The 21,049-nt window shown below is 48.8% G+C and overlaps 2 protein-coding genes across 3 annotated transcripts in view; both read left to right on the top strand.

The window, feature by feature from the left end:
• Positions 1-595, top strand: part of kcnab1b (potassium voltage-gated channel subfamily A regulatory beta subunit 1b) — a gene marked incomplete at both ends in the record, with an annotated part of 73,076 nt that extends 72,481 nt beyond the window's left edge. For both annotated transcript variants that reach the window (XM_080546713.1, XM_080546712.1), the window contains one exon: positions 506-595. In XM_080546713.1, the coding sequence (XP_080402839.1) occupies positions 506-595 (90 nt within the window). The remainder of the gene's footprint in view (positions 1-505) is intronic.
• A 5,518-nt stretch (positions 596-6,113) lies between these two features.
• pask (PAS domain containing serine/threonine kinase) lies at positions 6,114-20,894 on the top strand (the record flags this gene model as incomplete). The annotated part of the gene is made up of 21 exons (XM_080547093.1): positions 6,114-6,327; positions 7,063-7,304; positions 7,601-7,771; positions 7,966-8,112; positions 8,737-8,871; positions 9,156-9,402; positions 9,600-9,781; positions 10,292-10,406; positions 10,836-10,934; positions 11,312-11,486; positions 11,976-12,211; positions 12,586-12,727; positions 13,066-13,712; positions 13,999-14,156; positions 15,604-15,756; positions 16,341-16,466; positions 17,112-17,246; positions 17,588-17,787; positions 18,829-18,962; positions 19,643-19,798; positions 20,494-20,894. The coding sequence occupies 21 exons, from the start codon at positions 6,114-6,116 to the stop codon at positions 20,682-20,684; spliced, it is 4,005 nt and encodes a 1,334-aa protein (XP_080403219.1). The 3' UTR covers positions 20,685-20,894.
• Positions 20,895-21,049: the final 155 nt, after the last annotated feature.

The raw sequence follows: 21,049 nt of genomic DNA, 5'->3' as shown, positions 1-21,049 counted from the left end.
ACTGGGAGGCTAATGCTAACCTGAGATGGGTTCATACTGGTAGGCTAATGCTAAACTGAGATTGGTCCATACTGGTTCATACTGGGAGGCTAATGCTAAAATGAGATCGGTTTCTATTAGATTCATGTGTTTCTAGAGAACCAGTTCCCAGTCTTAAGCCCAATGCACACGGCGTGCGATTTTGTCGCACTGCAACATTCGATTCTCCATTCACACCACCGAAGTGAGTGGGTGTGAATGGAGAATCAAATGTTGTCCTGCGACAATATCGCATCGCACATCAATGCACACGGCGTGCGATATTGTCGCAGGACAACATTCGATTCTCCATTGCATGCAGTGTGAAACTTTAAAACTAAACCAATCTTATTGTGAATTAAAAAGTCTAATCCATAAATTGTTGATTAATAGTAGTCCATAATAACACTTTGACCTGCTAACAGCTACAGCTACGACCTTACGGTAACTGCACTCCGTAACTGTACTGTGTCCTTTCTTCATGTAGTTTCTTCCGAAGATGACACCAAGTATAGCCACCGAGCTGGACCACATCCTGGGGAACAAGCCCCACAGTAAGAAGGACTACCAGCACTAGGATGGGCTCCTCCACACACCTGTCACCCAAGAGGCAGGAGAAGCTCTCAGCCATGGCACCTCGGGGGTGTGCCCTATCCTGCTTGTGTGTGTGTGAAGTATAGTAAGTGTGTGTATGTGTATGTGTGTGTGTGTGTGTGTGTGTGTGTGTGTGCGCGTGTGTCTGTGTGTGTGTGTGTGTGTGTCTGTGTGTGTGTGTGTGTGTGTTTGCGTGTGTGTGTGTGTGTGTGTGTGTGTGCACGCCTGTGTGTGCATGCGTGAGTGCGCATGTGTGTGTGTATGTGGCTTGCTCCGCTCCTCGTCCGTATGAAGATCAATCAGTACTCAATGTTGTTAACATGTCGTTGTCGACGAAGCATGCGTGCATGCTACAGCTCTGCTACATCACAGCTCACCAAGCCTTACCACCCGCTGTGAAGATGTGCTCACAATGAAGTCAGACAACATTCATCTGATGTCCCTTATGGTACGCCCAGCTGTGCTCTATTCAGTAGGAGCCTAAGTGAACCCTGTCTCTCTCTATCCCCTCTATCTATCTGTAACTATTAACAGCTACGTACATAGCAGTACTTAGCAGACAACTGGACGTCTCTTTTTTTAGGACAAACTATTTGACAGATTGTCATGTGTTATAGTCCTCAAAGAGTGAAAGTGACTGACAGCAGGATGGACCAATCTCTTCGTCCGTTCACGGCGGGGGGGGGGGGGGGGACAGTCGTGATTGTGTTTACAAGCCCCGCCTCCTCTGCAACCTGAGTGCTAACCTGTTAATGAGACGCTGAACTGTCTGACTACATGATCATCATGACGTTTTTTTTTTTTTCCACATCAATGCTGAGTTGGTTTGAAGAATATTTCAAATCAATGTCTGTATCGACTGTTAACTGTTAAAAATAATTATTAAAAAAAGAAGAAGATGGGTAGCAGAATGCAATGATGAGTAGATAGTCTTGTATGAGTATATTCATAGACTGCATCCTCTCTGTGTACTCTCTGTGTAATGCGTTCCCCAATGACAGACTGCAGTCACGCAATTTCACCATATTGTGCAACCGAGCGTAAGTGGACTTTGCCTTGAAAGCACAAAATGTTATTTATTCAAAGGAAGCAGTGACTCAAAACAGTGTCTCCCAAATGAAGGGTGGAAATTTGTCTTAAAGCGCAAATCTGTTTGGACACCCCCGCTTGGTATTTTGTAAGATGAATTGGCTAAATAAAAAGTGTTCTCAACTGTAAAATTGTAACATGAGATGATATTAGTGTGGGTGTTGCTTACAGAGAGTCCTCAATTCATGTATATTTGTTGTTGTTGCTCATTGTACATATATAAATAAATGTCTAGTGTGACTGTGTGAATATCATGTTGTGGGGTTTTTAATGGATTTTACATTTACATGTTTGGCTTTTAACAGATTAATGAATGAATGAATGGACTTTATTGTCATTGCTACAGTACAGGTACCAAACAACGAAATTTAGGAGGGGTGGCTCCCCTGGTGTTAGGAAAGGAAAAAAAATAAAAAATCACAAGAAGGGAAGGAGCTGGTTTACATAAATAAAGGCTATGTACACTATCCACTGTACTATACTGTACAGATAGACGACTAGGGTTGTCATATTGCACAATAGTATTATTTCACATTTATTTAAAGTGTCACAGTTTGCAGGCTTGAAATGTACATGTTTGTGCCTCAGCACTACACCAGATTTTTTCAGTCCAGCAGCTGCCATCAATCCGTCCAGACTGTCCAGGGCCCAGAACTTAGGTCTTTGCTGTGTTCAGGGCCTTGACGGCCCTGTGGTAGAAGCTGTTCTTCAGTCTGTTTGTCCTTGCGGCCAGGGTCCTGAACCGCCTTTTCGAGGGCAGCCTGGTAAAGTGTTCGTACCCCGGGTGGGTCGGGTCCCTGGAGATCTTGGAGGCCTTCCTGAGACAGCGTGTGTTGTACAGCTCTTCCAGAGAGGGGAGGGGGGCGCCGGTGATCTTCTGTGCTGTTCTCACGACTCTCTGTAGCGCATTTCTCTCCGCTGTTGTGCAGCTGGAGAACCAGTTGCAGATGCCGTAGGTGAGGATGCTCTCCACTGCGCCGCGGTAGAAGGTCACCAGTATCTCCTGCTTGCTGTGTTCCTTCCTGAGGACTCTCAGGGTGTATAGCCGCTATTGTGCCCTCTTGGTGGTGGCTTTTGTGTTGTCCTTCCAGGTCAGGTCATCCCGCATGTGCATCCCCAGGAATCGGAGGGTTGAGACTCTCTCCACGCTCTCTCCGTCGATGAGCAGGGGCTGGATCTCGGACTTTTTCCTCCTGAAGTCTACGATGATTTCCTGGGTCTTTGACTTGTTCAGCAGCAGGTTGTTAACCTTGCACAGCTTGCTCAGTTGCTCTACCTCATCCCTGTACGCCGCCTCGTCCCCCCCCGAGATGCATCCCACCACGGTGGTGTCGTCTGCAAACTTTACGATGGAGTTGCTGGGGTGGACGGGGGTGAAGTCGTAGGTGTAGAGGTTGTAGAGGATGGGGCTTAGCACGCAGCCCTGGGGGGACCCAGTGCTGAGTCTGAGGGCTGTGGAGGTGTGGGGGCCCACCCGCACCCTCTGGGGGCGGTCGGTCAGGAAGTCCTTGATCCACGCACATATAGAGTGTGATAGACCCAGGTCTAGTAGTTTGGTCACTAGCCTGTCTGGAAGGATGGTGTTGAAAGCGGAGCTGAAGTCCACGAAGCGCAGTCTCGCGTAGCTGTTTCCCCTCTCCAGGTGGGATAGAGTGGCGTGGAGAGTCGTCGCGATGGCGTCCTCTGTGGACCTGTGGGCTCTGTAGGCGAACTGGTATGGATCCAGATCGGGCGGGAGGCGTGTGAGTATGTGGGCCCGGACTAGTTTCTCGAAGCACTTCATGATGATTGGTGTGAGTGCCACCGGGCGGTAGTCGTTTAGGCAGCTCACCGTGCTTTTCTTCGGGACTGGGATGATAGTTGAGGTTTTCAGGCAGGGTGGGATGGTGGCCTGGGACAGGGACTGGTTGAAGATGTTGGTGAAAACCCCGGCCAGCTGGTCGGCGCAGTCCCTCAGCACCCGTCTCAGGACGCCATCCGGCCCCGAGGCTTTCCTGGGGTCCACCGCCTTCAGTAGTTAGTTGGGGGCCTTAGGGCTATATGAGGCTAAGTTCATGCAAATTTGCACTAAAATATCCCTACGGCCCCCAACTAGATCCAAAGCGACTTACAACAAATACATTTGTCTAAGTAAGTGAATCATCTATCCATTGTAAGTCATTGCAAGAAAAGTAATCTCTATTCGGCCAGGGGCCATTGGCAGTCATAATGCTGTCTTTTGTTAATATACAGTAGAGAAAGTGAACAGGGGGATCATGGGGAGGTTCCAGGCGGGACAGTTGATAATGCAGACGTAAGCACCTCATATCATCCAGCACCAGAACAAGCTAATTAAATTAAACGAAGGGTAGGAAACATGTTTTATAGGTTCTACAGGCGCAGGTGAGCAGGATAGAAAGGCCATATAGATAATATCGCTCATCTTTATAACGTTTTGATAATCTTTATAACGTCTCTTGCTCTTATAGGCCTAATTCTGTTGGAGATTCTGTAAGTAAGTAAGTAAGTAAGTAAGTAAAACTTTATTTCTATAGCGCCCTTCACAGCACGGATGCACAGGGTGTATAGTATATTCTGTTTTTGTTGTTGGCTTTTCCGATTCAAGCGTGTAAACACTAACAGACTTTTTTTTTTTCACTTCAAATGAAATATTCTCTGTGTTCATTGTGATTTCAGTGCAATATTGTTTATTTTCTCAAATGACTATGATTGTGTATGTGTGTGTGTGTGTGTGTGTGTGTGTGTGTGTGTGTGTGTGTGTGTGTGTGTGTGTGTGTGTGTGTGTGTGTGTGTGTGTGTGTGTGTGTGTGTGTGTGTGTGTGTGTGTGTGTGTGTGTGGGGGGGGGGGGGGTCTACGTTAACAACAGTCAGCTGCATCGCTGCATCCATTGAACATATATAACAGTAGTAATACATTACAGTATAAGTTCAGATATAGGAAATGTTATGATATTTATAGCATAGCATAGAGTACAGCACAGTGTTTAGTGGATAGTGTACATAGCCTTTATTTATGTAAACCAGCTCTTTTCCCTTCTTGTTTTTAGTCTTTTTTCCAAGCACCAGGGGAGCCCCCCCTCCCAAATGTCGTTGTATGGTACCTGTACTATATAAATGACAATAAAGACCATTCATATAATACGGATGCGAGTGCACCCCACTGGTACCCCCCCCCCCCCCCTCCGCCCGGGTCACCATAGAAACTACGCCCCCCCCCCCCCTCTCTCTGACTCCTCCCCCATGAGAGGCCGCGTTTGCGGCTCTCTGATTGGTCCTTCTACCCTCTTCGAATGCGCCCGCGCTCTGACGACGACACGCGCGCCTGTTTAGAAAAACTTCCTGAGTGACTTCCTCCACAACAACAACAACAACAACAAACGAGCGAAACCGGAGCATTTCAGTGTGGCTGTGTGGCTCGATTCGGTTTTACAAAGTCCTATCGGGACTCGCTAACACACTTGGGAGGATTATATTATATATATTCGCTCACTAGTAGTTGTCTGAAAGTTGCGGCGACTCCTTAGCAACCGAGCCCCGGGCACAGCTGTTAGCCAGGGAGCTAGCCAACACAGAGCTAGCCTGCTAGCTAGCCGCCGGCGGAGAACCGTTCGTTCGGCGAAAACAAACGTGAGTTCTGGTTCTGATGTACCAATGACAGTCTTTGTGTTAGTATGAGCTAGTATGTGTTCTAATTAGAGAGCTTCTATGATATGAAACGCACTGGTGTGGTTAGTTAGCCCCCATAAGTGACTAGAGGGGAAATTATTCTATTGACATTGATTTGGATGTTCCACAAATGGGTCTGGTTCTCTCTGTGTGTCTGTCTGTCTGTCTGTCTGTCTGTCTGTCTGTCTGTCTGTCTGTCTGTCTGTGTGTCTGTCTGTGTGTCTGTGTCCAGAGACAGAGAAAGAAACCCTAGCTGCACGCACACCCTGAACACAGCAAAGACCTAGGTTCTAGGCCCTGGACAATCTAGACAATTTGATGGCAGCTACTAGATTGTAATCAAGTGCAACACTGAAATACAACATGTGAACATTTCAAACCTGCAAACTGCGACACTTTAAATGAATGTGCAATAACACTATGTGCAATATGACAACCCTCGGGTACATAAGGTTCAGAGATAGGACATGTTAGAATAGGTATAGCATAGCATAGAGTACAGCACAGTGTTTTATTTGTATAGTATAGTATATAGTGTACATAGCCTTTATTTATGTAAACCAGCTCTTTTCCCTTCTTGTTTTTAGTTTAAAAAAAATCCTAGCACCAGGGGAGCCACCCCCCCCCCCCTAAATTTCGTTGTATGGTACCTGTACTGTATTAATGACAATAAAGACCATTCATTCATTCATTCGTTCACTACTACATGCATTATAATAATTCACAGATCAGAGCCAACAACAACCATGTCGCTGTGGACAGCGGAGGGGCGACTGGCAGATCACCGCGGGGGTCTCCACGCCAAAGGGGACACGGTGGGCGTCCTCCCAGACGACACCTCCGACCTCCTGGACGAGGACTCGTTCGAGCTGAATAAGTCTTACCCGTGTGCCCGGCGGCCCTTGCACAAGAGAGGCCTGCTGGCACTACAACGCTGGAATTTTCCTGGATCCATGACAGGTGAGTGGGAGGTGAAGGTAGGTTAAGATAGCATGCTTCACCGTGGCTCATCAGAGCTTTGAGGAGGACCAACTTGGAATAACGACGGTTGATTCGCTTAAATCACTTGCTTGCTATGAGATCTGCATGAGTAGTGTAGTTAGTTAGTGTTTATTTGACAATCATGAAATGTACATAAAAAGGTATTATAATTTAATTTATAATTTATCAATGCCATATGCTGTCGAGGAATGAGCACACAATCAAATCGGATGTGATTTATTTCTGTTGTGGTCCTCTGGATGAGATGAGGGAGAGGAGCTCAGATGGACTCCAGAGATGTTCCCCCTCCAGGGTTCCCGCGCTGGTCTTAAAAAGCCTTAAAGACTAAAACCCAGCGAACCGTATTATAAGGCCTAAAAAGGTCACTGGTTTCAGTTATTCGGTGTAAAAATGAGGTGCTAGGTCTTAAAAATGAGATCCTGCAAGGAAATCAGTCCGACCGGATCTGTTTATGCGGAAATTAATCAAGCTGGAACCTTTTTTCTCTGTATGGCAGTGAAATCCCTAATTTCATCACCTTGAGGATGACAAATAGCTATCATATGGTGTCGCGAATAGGTCTGAAATTCAATTCAAAGAGGTCTAAAAAGATCATACATTTGACTTGTTGAAACTTGTAGGAACCCTGTCAGAGATGTTCCCCCTCTGGCCTAGCTCATGTATTATTATTATTTTCTCTTTCTCTGCTCCCAGGAGAAGACTCGCTGACCTCCCATAGTTCTGTAGCTACGAGAGACATCCAGATCTCCAGCCTGCACGGTCCTCCCACGCCGCCTGACTCCCTGCCGCTGCCTCGCCCCTCCACTGGGTCCGAGGCGGAGGGGAGTCTGATGCTCAGCCAGCTGCTCACCCCTGGAGGCTCCGGCCTCTCAGGACCACCGGCTGTCCTCAACCCCAACAAAGCCATCCTCACTGTGGACAACCAGACATCAGAGGTAGGGGTCCCTATGATCTTCTTTCAGCGTCTTTGAGCCTCGGAAAAGCGCTATATAAATATAATGAATTATTATTATTATTATTATTATTCTCTCGAGAAGATGTTTGTTTTAAATATAATTAAATGTTTGCCTATGGAAGTGGATTCCATGGTTACGATTTCTGTCGTTGTTATTATTTAAACATTTTCAAACAGGTATTTATAAATGGTTAATCAAGATGATGTGTCGTTTAAATGCTTTTATGACAACCGGTTATGACTAGACTTGAGGTGAAATGCTTTGGCCTTCTGCAGGTATCAGCTGCCAATGAGCAAGCTTGCAAGCTCTTTGAGTGCTTCAGCAATGAGCTGATTGGACAAAAGCTGTCCTATCTCCTAAAGAAGACCAATCAGGTCCTGGAAGCAGCTTTGGGCGAGGAGTATCTACAGGAAGACGGAAATGTAGCCGTTGTGTCAGGAAAAGTGGTAAGGAATATTCGCAAACGTGAAATTCCGTTTCTCATTTTCGTTTGGTTTTCCTTACAGACTCTCTACAGAGTTGTCAGCAGCCACACATCCCTTTTCTCTCAAGTTTCCTTCCACAACAATGCACCAGAACGGTCACACACCCTCAGGTTTCAGTCATTGAGATTGCTGTCTTATCTTCCTCCGTTGTCTAGTTGGACGCAGTGAGTCTGTCTGGGGCGGAGGTACCAGTGTCTGTATGGACCCAGAGACACTCACAGCCACATGAAGGAGCAGAGCAGTGCCTGGCCATGATCGAGCGTGTGGAGAGAATATCAGCCCAGGTCTCCTTCTCACAAGACGTAAGTTCTCATTACCACAGTGACTTGATATGTTACAGGGTTCCCACACCTTCTGAAACATCAAATTCAAGCACCTTTCAAGGACTTTCAAGACTCAATTCCCTCAAATTCAAGGACCCAACACGGCATAGTTTGAGGCCGATCTAGATGAGAATTTATATAACAGCAGCATATTCTGTGTGAGGCTTTTCTTTGCTATCTAATAACTTTAATAACTTTTATTTGTATAGCACTTTTCCTGCAAACGTTGCAGCTCAAAGTGCTTTAATCATTATTTAATCATCATTTCATTATTTAGTAATTGAAAGGCAATATTAAAAAGACTTGACTTGAAAATATTTGCTGAGGTTGCATCTCTAATGTAAACGGTGCATGCCACAATTTGGGTGCATAAAATGAGATATAGTGGCATGTATCGTGCCATGTATAGTGCCATAGCTGACTCTTAACACAATTGTTGACCCCTACCATAATGACTGTGTGACCTTTCTATTTTATTTCATTGTTTTATTCATCCTTTTATTTATTCAGAAGAGTCCCTTTGAGACAATTTACGCAGGCAGTACAATTTTCTGTTTACAGAGAAGAATCGATATTTGTTCTTACATTTTCTTATGTTTTCAGGGGAGCATCCTCAGCTGTGACCAGGCGTTCGCCAATCTCCATGGTTACCAGCAGGCGGGGGAGTTGACTGGGGTGTCCATCAGAGAGCTGATCCCCTCCCTTCAGATGCCCCTCCACAGCAGAGCACTGCCCAAGGTAAGACCCCCCCCTCCCTACAGCAGCAAGACATGGGCTTCTCTCCTCACCCTCCGAGATTGCTTGTGGGTGGCTTCTTTTTAACCCTGTTCTGATTTTGGCAATCAAAATGATTTTAATACCCAGAGATACAGATCCTATGTGTATTGTGCCACATTGTTTAGTCTTTTCTAATGTGAACATGAAGTGCATTCATGGCACAAAGAGCGTGCTCCTCCCACATGTCGCTGTGATCAGGAGCCCTGACTGACGTCGTCCCCCCCCCCCCCCCCCGCCTCCTCTAGACGCTCCGGGTCCAGAGGGTGTGTGGACGAGGCAGGGGGGGCACCTCTCTCCCCCTGTGTATCAAACTCCAGGGAGCGGTGGTGTGTGGGAGGTCCCCGCAGGTTAAGGACCTGTCTGGCTGTTCAGAGAGCCAGCAGCAGTCTTCTCCTCCCCTCCTCCCCTGCCCTGCGCCCAGGGCACCACAGCCCAGCCAGAGCTCACAGTCGGACCACTGTGAGCAGTCACACGGAACGCCGCTGTCCTCTGGTAAGACGCCGTGCAGTTCCTATGGGCGAATTTATTGTATTTGAATTTATAGAAGTGTTGACTCCAGATGTAATATGAGTAAGCAATGTAGGAGAAAGATTTATTTCCAGGTCAGAAAAAATATTTGTACATTTTGATTCTTGTTTATGTAGTTGCAAAATGGGAAGTGTGTGTGTGTCCGCTGTCCTGTCCCTCAGGAGTCAAAGAGGACAGTGCCCTCCTGTCCCCTGGCTCGGCGCTGGTGTACTCTGGGACGGTGTGGGTGTTCGCCCCCCTCAGCGGCCTCCTCACCCTCCTCCCTGACGGCTCCATCCACAGCATCCACAACAACATGGCCCTCAGCCTGTTTGGCTACGGCAAGGCCGAGCTCCTGGGGAAGGTAGTGCACCTGTTATTCCATACAAAACTGAGTCGCGGGGTATGATCGTTATTGTGTATGAAACGTTTGGAATACTTTTTGTTTTAGTTTTTTTTTTTCTTCCGTTTTGTTTTGTCTTAGAATAAGACGTGTCAAAAGGGTAGGCGAAATAAGCGAATGCTTCGGCCTACACACTGCCTTTTCAGTCATTTATTGTTTTGTTTGTTTTCCAAACATGCCTTATTGATGTGTAATTTCTATGTTCACGTGCAAAAAAAAAAAGGACAGAAATGAACTACTACTGCTACTTTACTGTGGCCCGTCTGAATAAGTACTCTTGTTGTTTCTGCTTACTCTCTCTCTCTCTCTCTCTCTCTCTCTCTCTCTCTCTCTCTCTCTCTCTCTCTCTCTCTCTCTCTCTGTCTCTCTCTCTCTCTGTCTCTCTCTCTCTCTGTGTCTCTCTCTCTCTCTCTCTCTCTCTCTCTCTCTCTCTCTCTCTCTCTCTCTCTCTCTCTCTCTCTCTCTCTCCAGGATGTCACCTTCCTCATGCCAGGTTTCTATGACTGGATGTGCAGTCCCCTCCTCCAGCCTCCAGGGGAGGGCTTTCTACACACAGGCTCTTCCCATACATCTAGCAGTAACACAGGTGAGCAGCCTCATTGGACAGTCAAGTAGTGTTCTTCACTTTCTGGGCTTTTGTGCACAGGGTCAGGCCATCTTTGCCCCCCCCCCCCCGGAGCAGTTAGGGGTTAAGTGCCTTGCTCAAGGGCACAACGGCAGTGGTAGGCACCTTAGATATGATGCCAGCAACCCCTCCAGTCACCAGCTCACATCCGGCTCCCTCCCTGGGGGTGGGGATCGAACCAGTGACCTACCGAGTGCTGGCCGGCCTCTCTAGCCCCTACGCTACCTGCCCGCCCCTCTAGAGGTCACACGATTGAACATTTATTAACTGTTCAATCGTAGGAGTTTGGGCATTATTCCAAGGAATTGAGGATGAAAGGATGCATTTTAACAGTGTTTGTATAGTGCCGGAGCAGTGAGCGCATCCTTCTCTCTGCCTTTCCCCACACAGACCCCTATAGAGGCCCTCCTAGCCCAGTCCCAGGGAGCACGGTCACCTCCCACCCCAGTCACACCCTCCCAGAGAGGGACAAGCCCCTGGAGAGGAAAGGTGGGCTACCACTCATCGCTGTGCTCACTAACACACACATCCATGCTTGTACTATTCATTTGTTTTATACCAGAAGTGTGATTATAAAAAAATGTATTAGATGCAACTTTATTGTCCATACAGGGATGGAAATGTGTGTTTGGCATCCTCATTTACATACAGACATCATCATCATCCTCATCCTCATTGAACACCATATACCACAAAACATCATCCACTATTCATCATATGTCATTGAAATGCACCTGCTCCCAAAAAAACTGACCTGCTCTAAAAATGAGTTTGAATTTCAACAAAGTGGTCTAATACGACCCATACACCACCCTACAACCAGACGTGGTGCCGCTGACCTCGTCCGGTCCTCTCTGGGTTCACAGACCCGACGTCGTCCCTGCTCGCGGGCGACATGGCCACGGTCCGGCAGGCCGCCCAGGGCCGACACTCCGCCGGGAAGGGCCGGATCTTTACCGGGACCAGTTCCAGGCTGGAGCAGCCGGGCAGCGCCCCCGCCACCCTGTCCCCCCCTGCTGTCTCCTCCACCCCTGCGCTCACGTGAGTCACCTAGTTGTTATGTCACCAAACATGCAAACTTTGCAATGACAACAACAACGCTTAACCATAACATACAGCCATGTAACGTAACAGGAAGTGAAAATAAGGTGGTTGAGAGTCAGAGAATCAGAAGTCCTGTCCAGTCATTTTAGATCGACATAAAAGTGCCTTTTGCTTTACTTACCTAAGCATTTCAGATCGACATAAGGTCCCCGATGTTGGGGCTGAGGGTCAACGTGATAACGATGGGACTTAAAATTCGTCCCCCCAAAGAAGATGTATGATTATCTTAAAGGGGGGGGAATCTGGGATTCAAACAACAACAACGCGGTCATCCTTCCGCTTTCTTTTGGCAAACAGCCGATGGGAAACGTAACTGCTCTCAAATTCCAGTAGTTGGATATAGCTCACACGGTCATTTTCAATTCTTCAAGAATCAACCATCGGCACAATTATCTGTGACTGATTTGAAGCCTGTCGTCTCCACAGAGCTGACGACACCACAGAGCTGACGGTGGCTCCCTGTAGCTCCAGCAGCCAGGGCCAGACTGGAGACAGCACCCTGGCCCTCCTGCAGACCTTCGCTCTGGTGGAGCCCCCCCCCCCAGAAGGACCCGCTTCTTCTCTCCGCTCGTCCCCCAACCAGCCTCCTCCGCACTCTAGCCCAGGACGGCAGCTCCTCCCTGGGCCGGGAGAAGACGGGCGGCCCCCTGCCGTGTTACCAGGTATGGATGAGCTATGTTTTTTAAATGTATGATTTGGAACGTGTATGACTTCTATTGCGATATCTGTCTGTTACGGTATTCTAGATGGCCCGCTGTGGTCCTCTGGGGCTCAGTTAGTAGAGCATGGCACTGACGACGCATAGGTTGTTGTGGGTTCGATTCCCGCTGGGACCGTATATACTGAAATGTATGCACTCATTGCAATGTCAGTCGCTTTGGATAAAAGCGTCAGCTAAATGGCATATCATAATATTATATTGTATATATTCTAGATATCTGTTGAGATTCTTCTATTGTTTAAAAAAAATGCTTTTTTTCAGTTGGACGGCAATATTTTTTCCCCGTTAACGATCCATACTTTGTGTTGTACGAAGGCGCTGCCCCCCTGGACGGGCCTGGTCCAACAGGGCCGTGCGGCAGCGGGACCACCTCACACCGCCCAGGTAAAGACCACCAGCGGTCGGACCTCTCGGTCCTCCAGGACTCCAGCTTCGAGGTCATCTCCCTGGGGAGCAGGTGAGCGGAGAGATGAGATGATACCGGAAGGTTCTAATGTGGAGTTGTTGGGTTTTGTTTAATTGACATTTCACAATATCAGATCTGACTTGATTCTTGGTAGCAGTTGATCCTTGTAACAGATCCAGTTTCCCCTTATGTTATTACCTTAGTCATTAGGGGGGGGGAAATGCAAAAGTGACTGACCATAGTTCAGTGTCTCAGGGCAACTTCACCCTACTCCAGATTAGTCTCGATGAAGCTTCTCCATCACTAGAATATCAAATACTGTTAAAGGGGGGTAGTTTACCCAAAAATGACATCTCGTCTTACCTTGGACTCTTCCAATCCCACCCAAGGTCTTCCTCTGGGTTCTGTGAGAAATGGGCGGGTCACGGAGGGTCCGGTCCGGACCGACTCGATGAGGAGGAGGAGGACTCGCGGTCGGCCCTGGTGGTGGACTCCTCGGCCAGCTGCTTCCTGGACCTGAACACGGACGGGGACCTGGTGACCCGGGCCATGGCCGACCTGGACCTGGACCTGAGCGTGAGCCTAGAGCTGCCCGAGGACGGCGGTGGCGTCGGCCCGGCCCACGGCGGCGCCGCAGACGACCTCTCCCACACTTCCTGCGACACGGCCGAGCTCCTGCGCACCCCCTCCCCTTACGTGGTGGAGTCCGAGCCGGAAGAAGCGATGGAGTCCGACCCCAGTGTCAAAGCGGTGGGGGTGGAGGTCGTCGTCGTCGGGAGCAACGGTGCATCACAGCGACGGGAAGAGGAGGAGGAGGGGCGGGGAGGAGAGCACCCGTGGGGGGTGCTCTCCGCCGGCCAGGTCCGGGAGTTCTCCAGACAGATGGCTGGGGCGGTCGGGCTGCAGTTACCGACAGACACGCCCACCACCTCCACCCCTAAGAAGCCCCCGGGGAACAGACGCTCCCCCTCCCAGAGGCAGATCCTAGAGGGGTGCCACGAGGGGAACGGCTACCACCGGGATGGGACCAGAATCGGTTGGTGCTACTAAATACTTTTTTTTTCCTTTTCTTTTTTTTCCGTCCTTGTAGTGAGGAGGCGTACAAGCTTCTAGCTGACCTTAATTACACAGTTAATTGATTCTCTCTCTCTCTCTCTCTCTTCCTCAATCTCTCTCACTCTCCTTCCCCCTCCCTTCCCTCCCTCCCACTCCCCCTTCCCTCCCTCCCCTCCCTCCCCCCTCCCCTCCCCCCCTCCCTCCCCCCCTCCCCTCCCCCCTCCCTCCCCCTCCCTCCCCCCCCCTCCCTCCCTCCCTCTCTCCAGAGGTGCAGTGTGAGGTGTGCAGGGCTGAGCTCCCTGGTGGCAGGGCTGTGTTCTGTGTGTGGATGAGCAGGCCGGGCCAGCAGGCGGCGCTGTTGCACACGGACCACCAGAGTGACGCCTCTCAGCAGCAGGACACGTCTGGACTCAGCCTGGGAGAGGTCAGCAACTCACCACAGAGTTAGACACTCACAAGACACTTTATTAGGAACACTATACCATAGGGGCGGCTGTGACGCAGGAGGTAGAGCCGGCATCTAATGCTCGCAAGATCGGCGGTTCGAACCCCGGCTGGCCACATGCCGAGGTGTCCTTGGGCAAGACACTGAACACCAAATTGCTCCCAATCTGCGGCCCGTCGCCTTGCACGGTAGCTTGCCGCCATTGGTGTGTGAATGAGAGGCCATTGTAAAGTGCCTTTTGGAAAAAGGCGCTATATAAGTCAGTCCATTTACCATTCATACTAATACTGGGTAGGGCCTCCCTTTGCTCTCAAAAACAGCCTCGATTCTTCGTGGCTTTGATTCCAAAAGACGTTGGGAGACATTCCTTTGATTCAGGTCCTTGATGACGTCCATGATTAATTCTGTAGATTGTGCAGGTGTGCACTTTCAAGGTGTGAATCTCCTGTTCTACCACGTCACAAAGGTGTCCTGTTGGATTCAGATCCGGTGACTGGGAAGGCCACTGAAGAACTCTGAACTCATTGTCATGTTCATGAAACCAGTTTGATACAACTTTTGCTTTGTGCATAAAGTCACTAAGCTATCTTTCCCCTTCACACCAAGTGTGACAGCATGAGGGGCGCCATGTCGTCGACTAGGGTGAGACTTCCTATGAGCTGGGGGGAGGGATCAGCCAATTGGATCGAGGAATGGCCTTCTTCTTCTTCTTCTTCTTCTTCTTCAATGGGTGGATTTGATTGTCAGACGCATGACGCCATCTGCTGGTGCCAACATTGGACTTCCACCCACTCATACCACGGAAGATGAAGACGGTCGACGACACAGACAACTCCCCGTGTCGTCACAGTTCATTTACGCGAGTGCGCCCTCTAGTGTTTACAACTATGTATCACACACACACACATCCTATAAAATTACTGGTTTTCCGACCTCCAGGAAAGCAACTCACCCTAACCCATTCGATATGTCCTCCCTGAAACAGACCCTTGTGCAGTAGGCCTTGTGCTTCCCCCCCCCTCTGATCTTCCATTTTGTACCAACCACATCCTTACTTCCTAGACAAATGAAATGTAGTCGTAGCCTGTCTGCAGCTCTGACTGTGTGTGTGTGTGTGTGTGTGTGTGTCTCTGTGTCTGTGTGTCTGTCTGTCTGTGTCTGTCTGTGTGTGTCTCTGTGTGTGTGTGTGTGTGTGTGTATCTGTGTGTCTGTATCTGTGTGTCTGTGTGTGTCTCTGTCTGTGTGTGTGTGTGTCTGTGTGTCTGTGTGTGTGTGTGTGTGTGTGTCTCTGTGTCTGTCTGTGTGTGTCTGTGTGTGTCTCTGTGTGTCTGTGTGTCTGTGTGTCTGTCTGTGTGTGTGTGTGTGTCTGTGTGTCTGTCTGTGTGTGTCTCTGTGTGTCTGTGTGTCTGTGTGTGTGTGTACTCAGGCGATGGGCGAGGCCCTGCGGTCCACGGTGGACCTGGACCAGTCGCGGGCGTGCGAGGGCCAGTTCGAGGAGGAGTACCGGCCGCTGCGTTCCGTGGGGAAGGGGGCCTTCGGCTTCGTGTGGCAGGCCTGCCGACGCTCTGACGGACAGGAGGTGAGACAGACAGACTCCTCCCCCTCCCGCACGAACAGACACAGGGTATTATGGGTAGACGACAACGTTTTACATGAGGGGCGGCTTTACACGGGGGCGGCTGTGGCGCAGGAGGTCGAGCCGGTGTCTAACGGTCGCAAGGTCGGCAGATCAGCGGTTCATGATCAGATCGTGCGCCTTGCATGGTAGCTTGTCGCCATTGGTGTGTGAAATGTGTGTGTGAATGGGTGGATGAGAGGCCGTTGTAAAGCGCTTTGGAATAAGGCGCTATATAAGTCAGTCCGTTTATTGTTTATTACATGACATTTACATTACAGAATTAGTATTTCTTTGAAGGAAGACTTCTCCCAGTGAACCTTTTTAAGAATTTTTTATTGTCAAGAATTGAATTTCGAAGGAAGATTTCGTCACGTATTCTGCGTTGTTTTGCCTCCTTTGTACGCAAAGCAAATGTGTTTTTATTATTTTATTTTTCCGTGGATCTAAATAAAGTTATTTGAAGGCTGTGAGACATCACGTGACGTTGTCGGTTTCTACTGTGTGTGTGTGTGTGTGTGTGTGTGTGTGTGTGTGTGTGTGTGGAGGTGGTGGTGAAGTTCATCAGGAAGGGCAGGATCGTGAGCGACTGCTGGGTGGACGACCCCATGCTGGGCCGCGTCAGCCAGGAGATCTCCATTCTGACACGGTTACAACACGCCAACGTTGTCAAGGTAACCCCCCCCCCCCTCCTGCATCATCATGCTAACAGCAGGGCCCCTTGGAGAAAGAGGACAACATAAAACATTGTATAACCGGTTTTCATCATTTGTCTGTTTTTCCATTGAGTGCTCACATACCCTGCCTTGCATGTGAGTTGAGATGGTTTTAAAATAAAGGTAATCTTCACTCATTTGCATGCAGGGTTCCCGCGCTGGTCTTAAAAAGCCTTAAAGTCTAAAATCCAGCAATCCGGTTTACAAGGCCTAAAAAGGTTCAACATTTCAGTTATTAGGTCTAAAAAAAATAGGTGAGATTAGCTTGTCCTGCAAGGAAATCAGTCCGACCACATCTATTTACGCGGAAATTAATCAAGCTGGAACCAATATTTATTTTATATTAGTTATCCTTCAGACATTTTTGTCTGTATGGCAGTGAAATCCCTAATTTCATCACCTCAAGGATGACAAAAAGCAATCATATGGTGTCGCGACCGGTCTAAAATATATTCAAATAGGTCTAAAAGAAAATCTAAAAATTTGACTTGTAGGAACCCCGTTTGTTACAACGGAGGCCTACTGAGCCAGAGATATATTTTCTTTTCTTAATTTATCTTTTTAATTGATCTCCCCCTCGTTACTCCATCCGTCTATCCCCAGGTGCTGGAGGTGTTTGAGAACGACAACTTCTTCCAGATGGTGATGGAGAAGCACGGGGAGGGTCTGGACCTGTTTGAGTTCATAGACAAGCAGCCGCGTCTGGACGAACCCTTGGCCAGCTACATCTTCAGACAGGTGGGACGCGTGGGAGAGGGAAGGATGGGAGACATGGACATGAAAGTAATGGATATATCGAATGAGTTGATGATTTAAATGTTTCTCTCTCTCTCTCTCTCTCTGTCTCTCTCTCTCTCTTTCCTTCCCCCTCCTTCCGTCCCTCCCCCTCCCTCCTTCTCTCCCTCTCCCTCCCTCCCTCCTTCCCCCTCCCTCCCTCCCTCTCTCTCCCTCTCTCCCTCCCTCCCTACCCCCCCCTCTCTCCCTCCCTCCTTCCCCCTCCCTCCCTCCCTCTCTCTCTCTCCCTCCCTACCTCCCTCCCCCCCCCCCCCCCCCTCTCTCTCTCTCCCTCCCTCCCTCAGTTGGTGGCGGCGGTGGCCTACCTGAGGAACAAGGGCATCCTGCACAGGGACATCAAGGATGAGAACATCATCATCGACACAGACTTCCACATCAGGCTGATAGACTTCGGCTCCGCCGCGCCGCTCGGCCCGGGCAAACTGTTCTACACCTTCTGTGGCACGCTGGAGTACTGCTCCCCGGAGGTGCTGCTGGGCAACCCGTACGTACACACACACACACACACAGGAAAACCCAAAAGTACACACAGGCATTTACATTGTCACTCACACACACACACACATACACTCGCATAATGACACACTCACACACACATACACAGGCATTTACATTCTCACTCACACACTCGCATAATGACACACACACACACACAGGAAAACTCAAAAGTACACACAGGCATTTACATTGTCACTCACACACACACACACACACTCGCATAATGACGACACGCACAGTCGCACACACACACAGGAAAACCCTAAAGTACACACAGGCATTTACATTGTCACTCACACACACACACACACACACACACACACACACATACACTCGCATAATGACACACTCACACACACATACACAGGCATTTACATTCTCACTCACACACTCGCATAATGACACACACACACACACACACAGGAAAACTCAAAAGTACACACAGGCATTTACATTGTCACTCACACACACACACACTCGCATAATGATGACACGCACAGTCGCACACACACACAGGAAAACCCAAAAGTACACACAGGCATTTACATTGTCACTCACACACACATACACACACACACATACACTTGCATAATGACACACTCACACACACTTGCATAATGACACACACACACACACAGGAAAACTCAAAAGTACACACAGGCATTTACATTCTCACTCTCAGACACACTCACTGAATGACACACAAAACAGGCAATCACACACACACACACACACACACACACTATGTTCATGTTAGTGTTTAGTGCTGTGTACGATAACTAGGTCAGGGCAGTGTTGTTTAATGAGAATACCCATTAACTGTAAACACTAAAGTAGATGTAGCTGTGTCAGATAATACATGTACATGGGTCATTGGTTGGTATGAGGGTGTCCGAGGTTTATTCATAGCTTACACCGTGTGTGTGTGTGTGTGTGTGTGTCTGTGTGTGTGTGTGTGTGTGTGTGTGTGTGTGTGTCTGTGTGTGTCTGTGTCTGTGTCTCTCGCTCCCCTGGTGGTCCGGAGTAGCTACGCGGGTCCAGAGTTGGAGATGTGGTCTCTGGGGGTGCTGCTCTACACTCTGCTGTTCAGCGAGAACCCCTTCTGTGGCGTGGAGGAGACCCTGGAGGGAAAACTCAAGCCCCCCTTCCCCCTCTCACCAGGTATGGAGTTTTCTTTCTGCCCGTAGAAAGTAGACGCAACGTATGGGAGGAAAAAACGCTCCTGGTGGTTTATTGTTTGGCACCTATATACCGGGTTCCCGCGCCGGCCATAAAAAGCTGTTAAGTAAAAAATCCAGCATACCCAATTTTAAGGCCTAAAAAAAGGGCTTGGGTGTCAGTTATTCGGTCTAAAAATGAGGTGCTAGGTCTTAAAAATGAGATCCTGCAAGGAAATCAGTCTGACCACATCTATTTACGTGGAAATTAATCAAGCTGGAACCAAAAAAAGCCAATTCGCTTCCTTTTTTGTCTGTATGGCAGTGAAATTCCTAATTTCATCACCTCGAGGATGACAAGAAGCTATCATATGGTGTCGCGAATAGGTAAAAAATTCTATTCAAAGAGGTCTAAAAAAGGTCTTAAATTTGACTTGTAGGAACCCTGTATATACTATAACTGTTCAACACTGAATCAGATGTGTGAGTGCTGGGCCGGGACAAAGGCCTGCTTGTGTACCCCCTTACGGCCCCCAACAGAACTGAAATCGTGCAAGAAATTGTGTGCTCCACTCATAATAATAATAATACATTTTATTTATAAAGAGCTTTTCAGGGACTCAAAGACACTGACAGTATGGATACACAGAAACATGTGTGTGTGTGTGTGTCCTGCTCCTCTAGACCTCCATGAGGTTCTGTCGGGCCTGCTGCAGCCTGACCCCCGCCAGAGGTCCACCCTGGCCCAGCTCCTCCTGCAGCCCTGGGTCCGCCAGCCCATCTGCCTGGCCGAGTACAGCTGGGACCAGGTGGTCCCCCACGCCGGGGCCCACGGCCACAGTGAGTTGAGGAGGGGGGGGGGGGTGCTCGATCTCTACGGATCACTCTCTGACCAGGGCAGGGCAGGGTTCCCACGGGTCCTTGAAATCCTTGAAAGTTTGTGAATTTGAGAAAAAGAAATCAAGGTCTTAAAAGTTTTAGAAAATAGACATGGGTCATTGGAAGTGCTTGAATGCCCCTCTCTCTCTCTCTCTCTCTAATTTTTTTTTTATAAAAAAATGTTTTACTAGTTCAACTAGTTCTGTCTCAAATTATGCCGTGTTGGGTCCTTGAATTTGAGGGAATTGAGTCTTGAAAGGTGCTTGAATTTGATGTTTCAGAAGGTGTGGGATAGTCGACCTACGATGGGGGGGTGTCTCAATAGTCTAGGGCTCTCTTTGAAAAAGAGATGAGAAAAAAAGTTTTTGAAAGAGAGCATCTCCATGGGGGCGCTAGCGGAGAAAATGTGTTGGGGGGGGTGCTGAAAAATGCACACAAAAAAACCAAACAGAACTAAAAATTGTGCTGAAAAATGCACACAAAAAACCCAAACAGAACTAAAAATTGTGCTGAAAAATGCACACAAAAAAACCAAACAGAACTAAAAATTGTTAATAATAACAACGGTTCGTTATGAGACCACGGCGGCCCGCCACAGTCTCGTCTATGTACGGGGAAACACTGACGCATCGATGCTCCTTCTTGCCCTTTCACAGGTTCCCCTCAGTACCAAGAGCCCAGTCCTGGAGAATACCTGGCACAGGGCCTGTACTCGGACGCTGGGGATGAGACGCTCCCTGATGATGAGGAGGAGGAGGAGGAGGAAGAGGAAGAAGAGGATGAAGATGAGAAGAGGTCCATGGTGGCCCTGGAGACGGAGCTCATGAAGTACCTCTCTGATGACTGAGGTCCAGGGTGCATCTCTCCACAGGGGGGCTTCCTCTCCTCTCTACTGCTTCTCTCTGATCTGAAAACAGTGGTTAGTGAAGGGAGATCTGTGACAGAGGCCCCTGACAGAGCCCCCCCTGACAGAGCCCCCCCTGACAGAGCCCCCCTGACAGAGCCCCCCTGACAGAGCCCCCTGACAGAACCCTCCCTGACAGAGCCCCCTGACAGAGCCCCCGTCCATTTTAGCGTCACATGCAGCTACTGTGGGAAGGAGACATGGGGAGGAAGCGTACCCTAGAGTTAACGTGCACCCCAGGTTCTGGACTCCATCTAAGTATTTAGCCCTTTTTTGCTTAGATGCCTGTTACGGCAAAGCCCTTATGT

The sequence above is a fragment of the Nansenia antarctica genome (genome assembly GCF_963989245.1).
Source record: "Nansenia antarctica genome assembly, chromosome: 16".
NCBI lineage: Eukaryota > Metazoa > Chordata > Actinopteri > Argentiniformes > Microstomatidae > Nansenia > Nansenia antarctica.
This window is presented reverse-complemented; position numbering and strand designations above follow the sequence as displayed.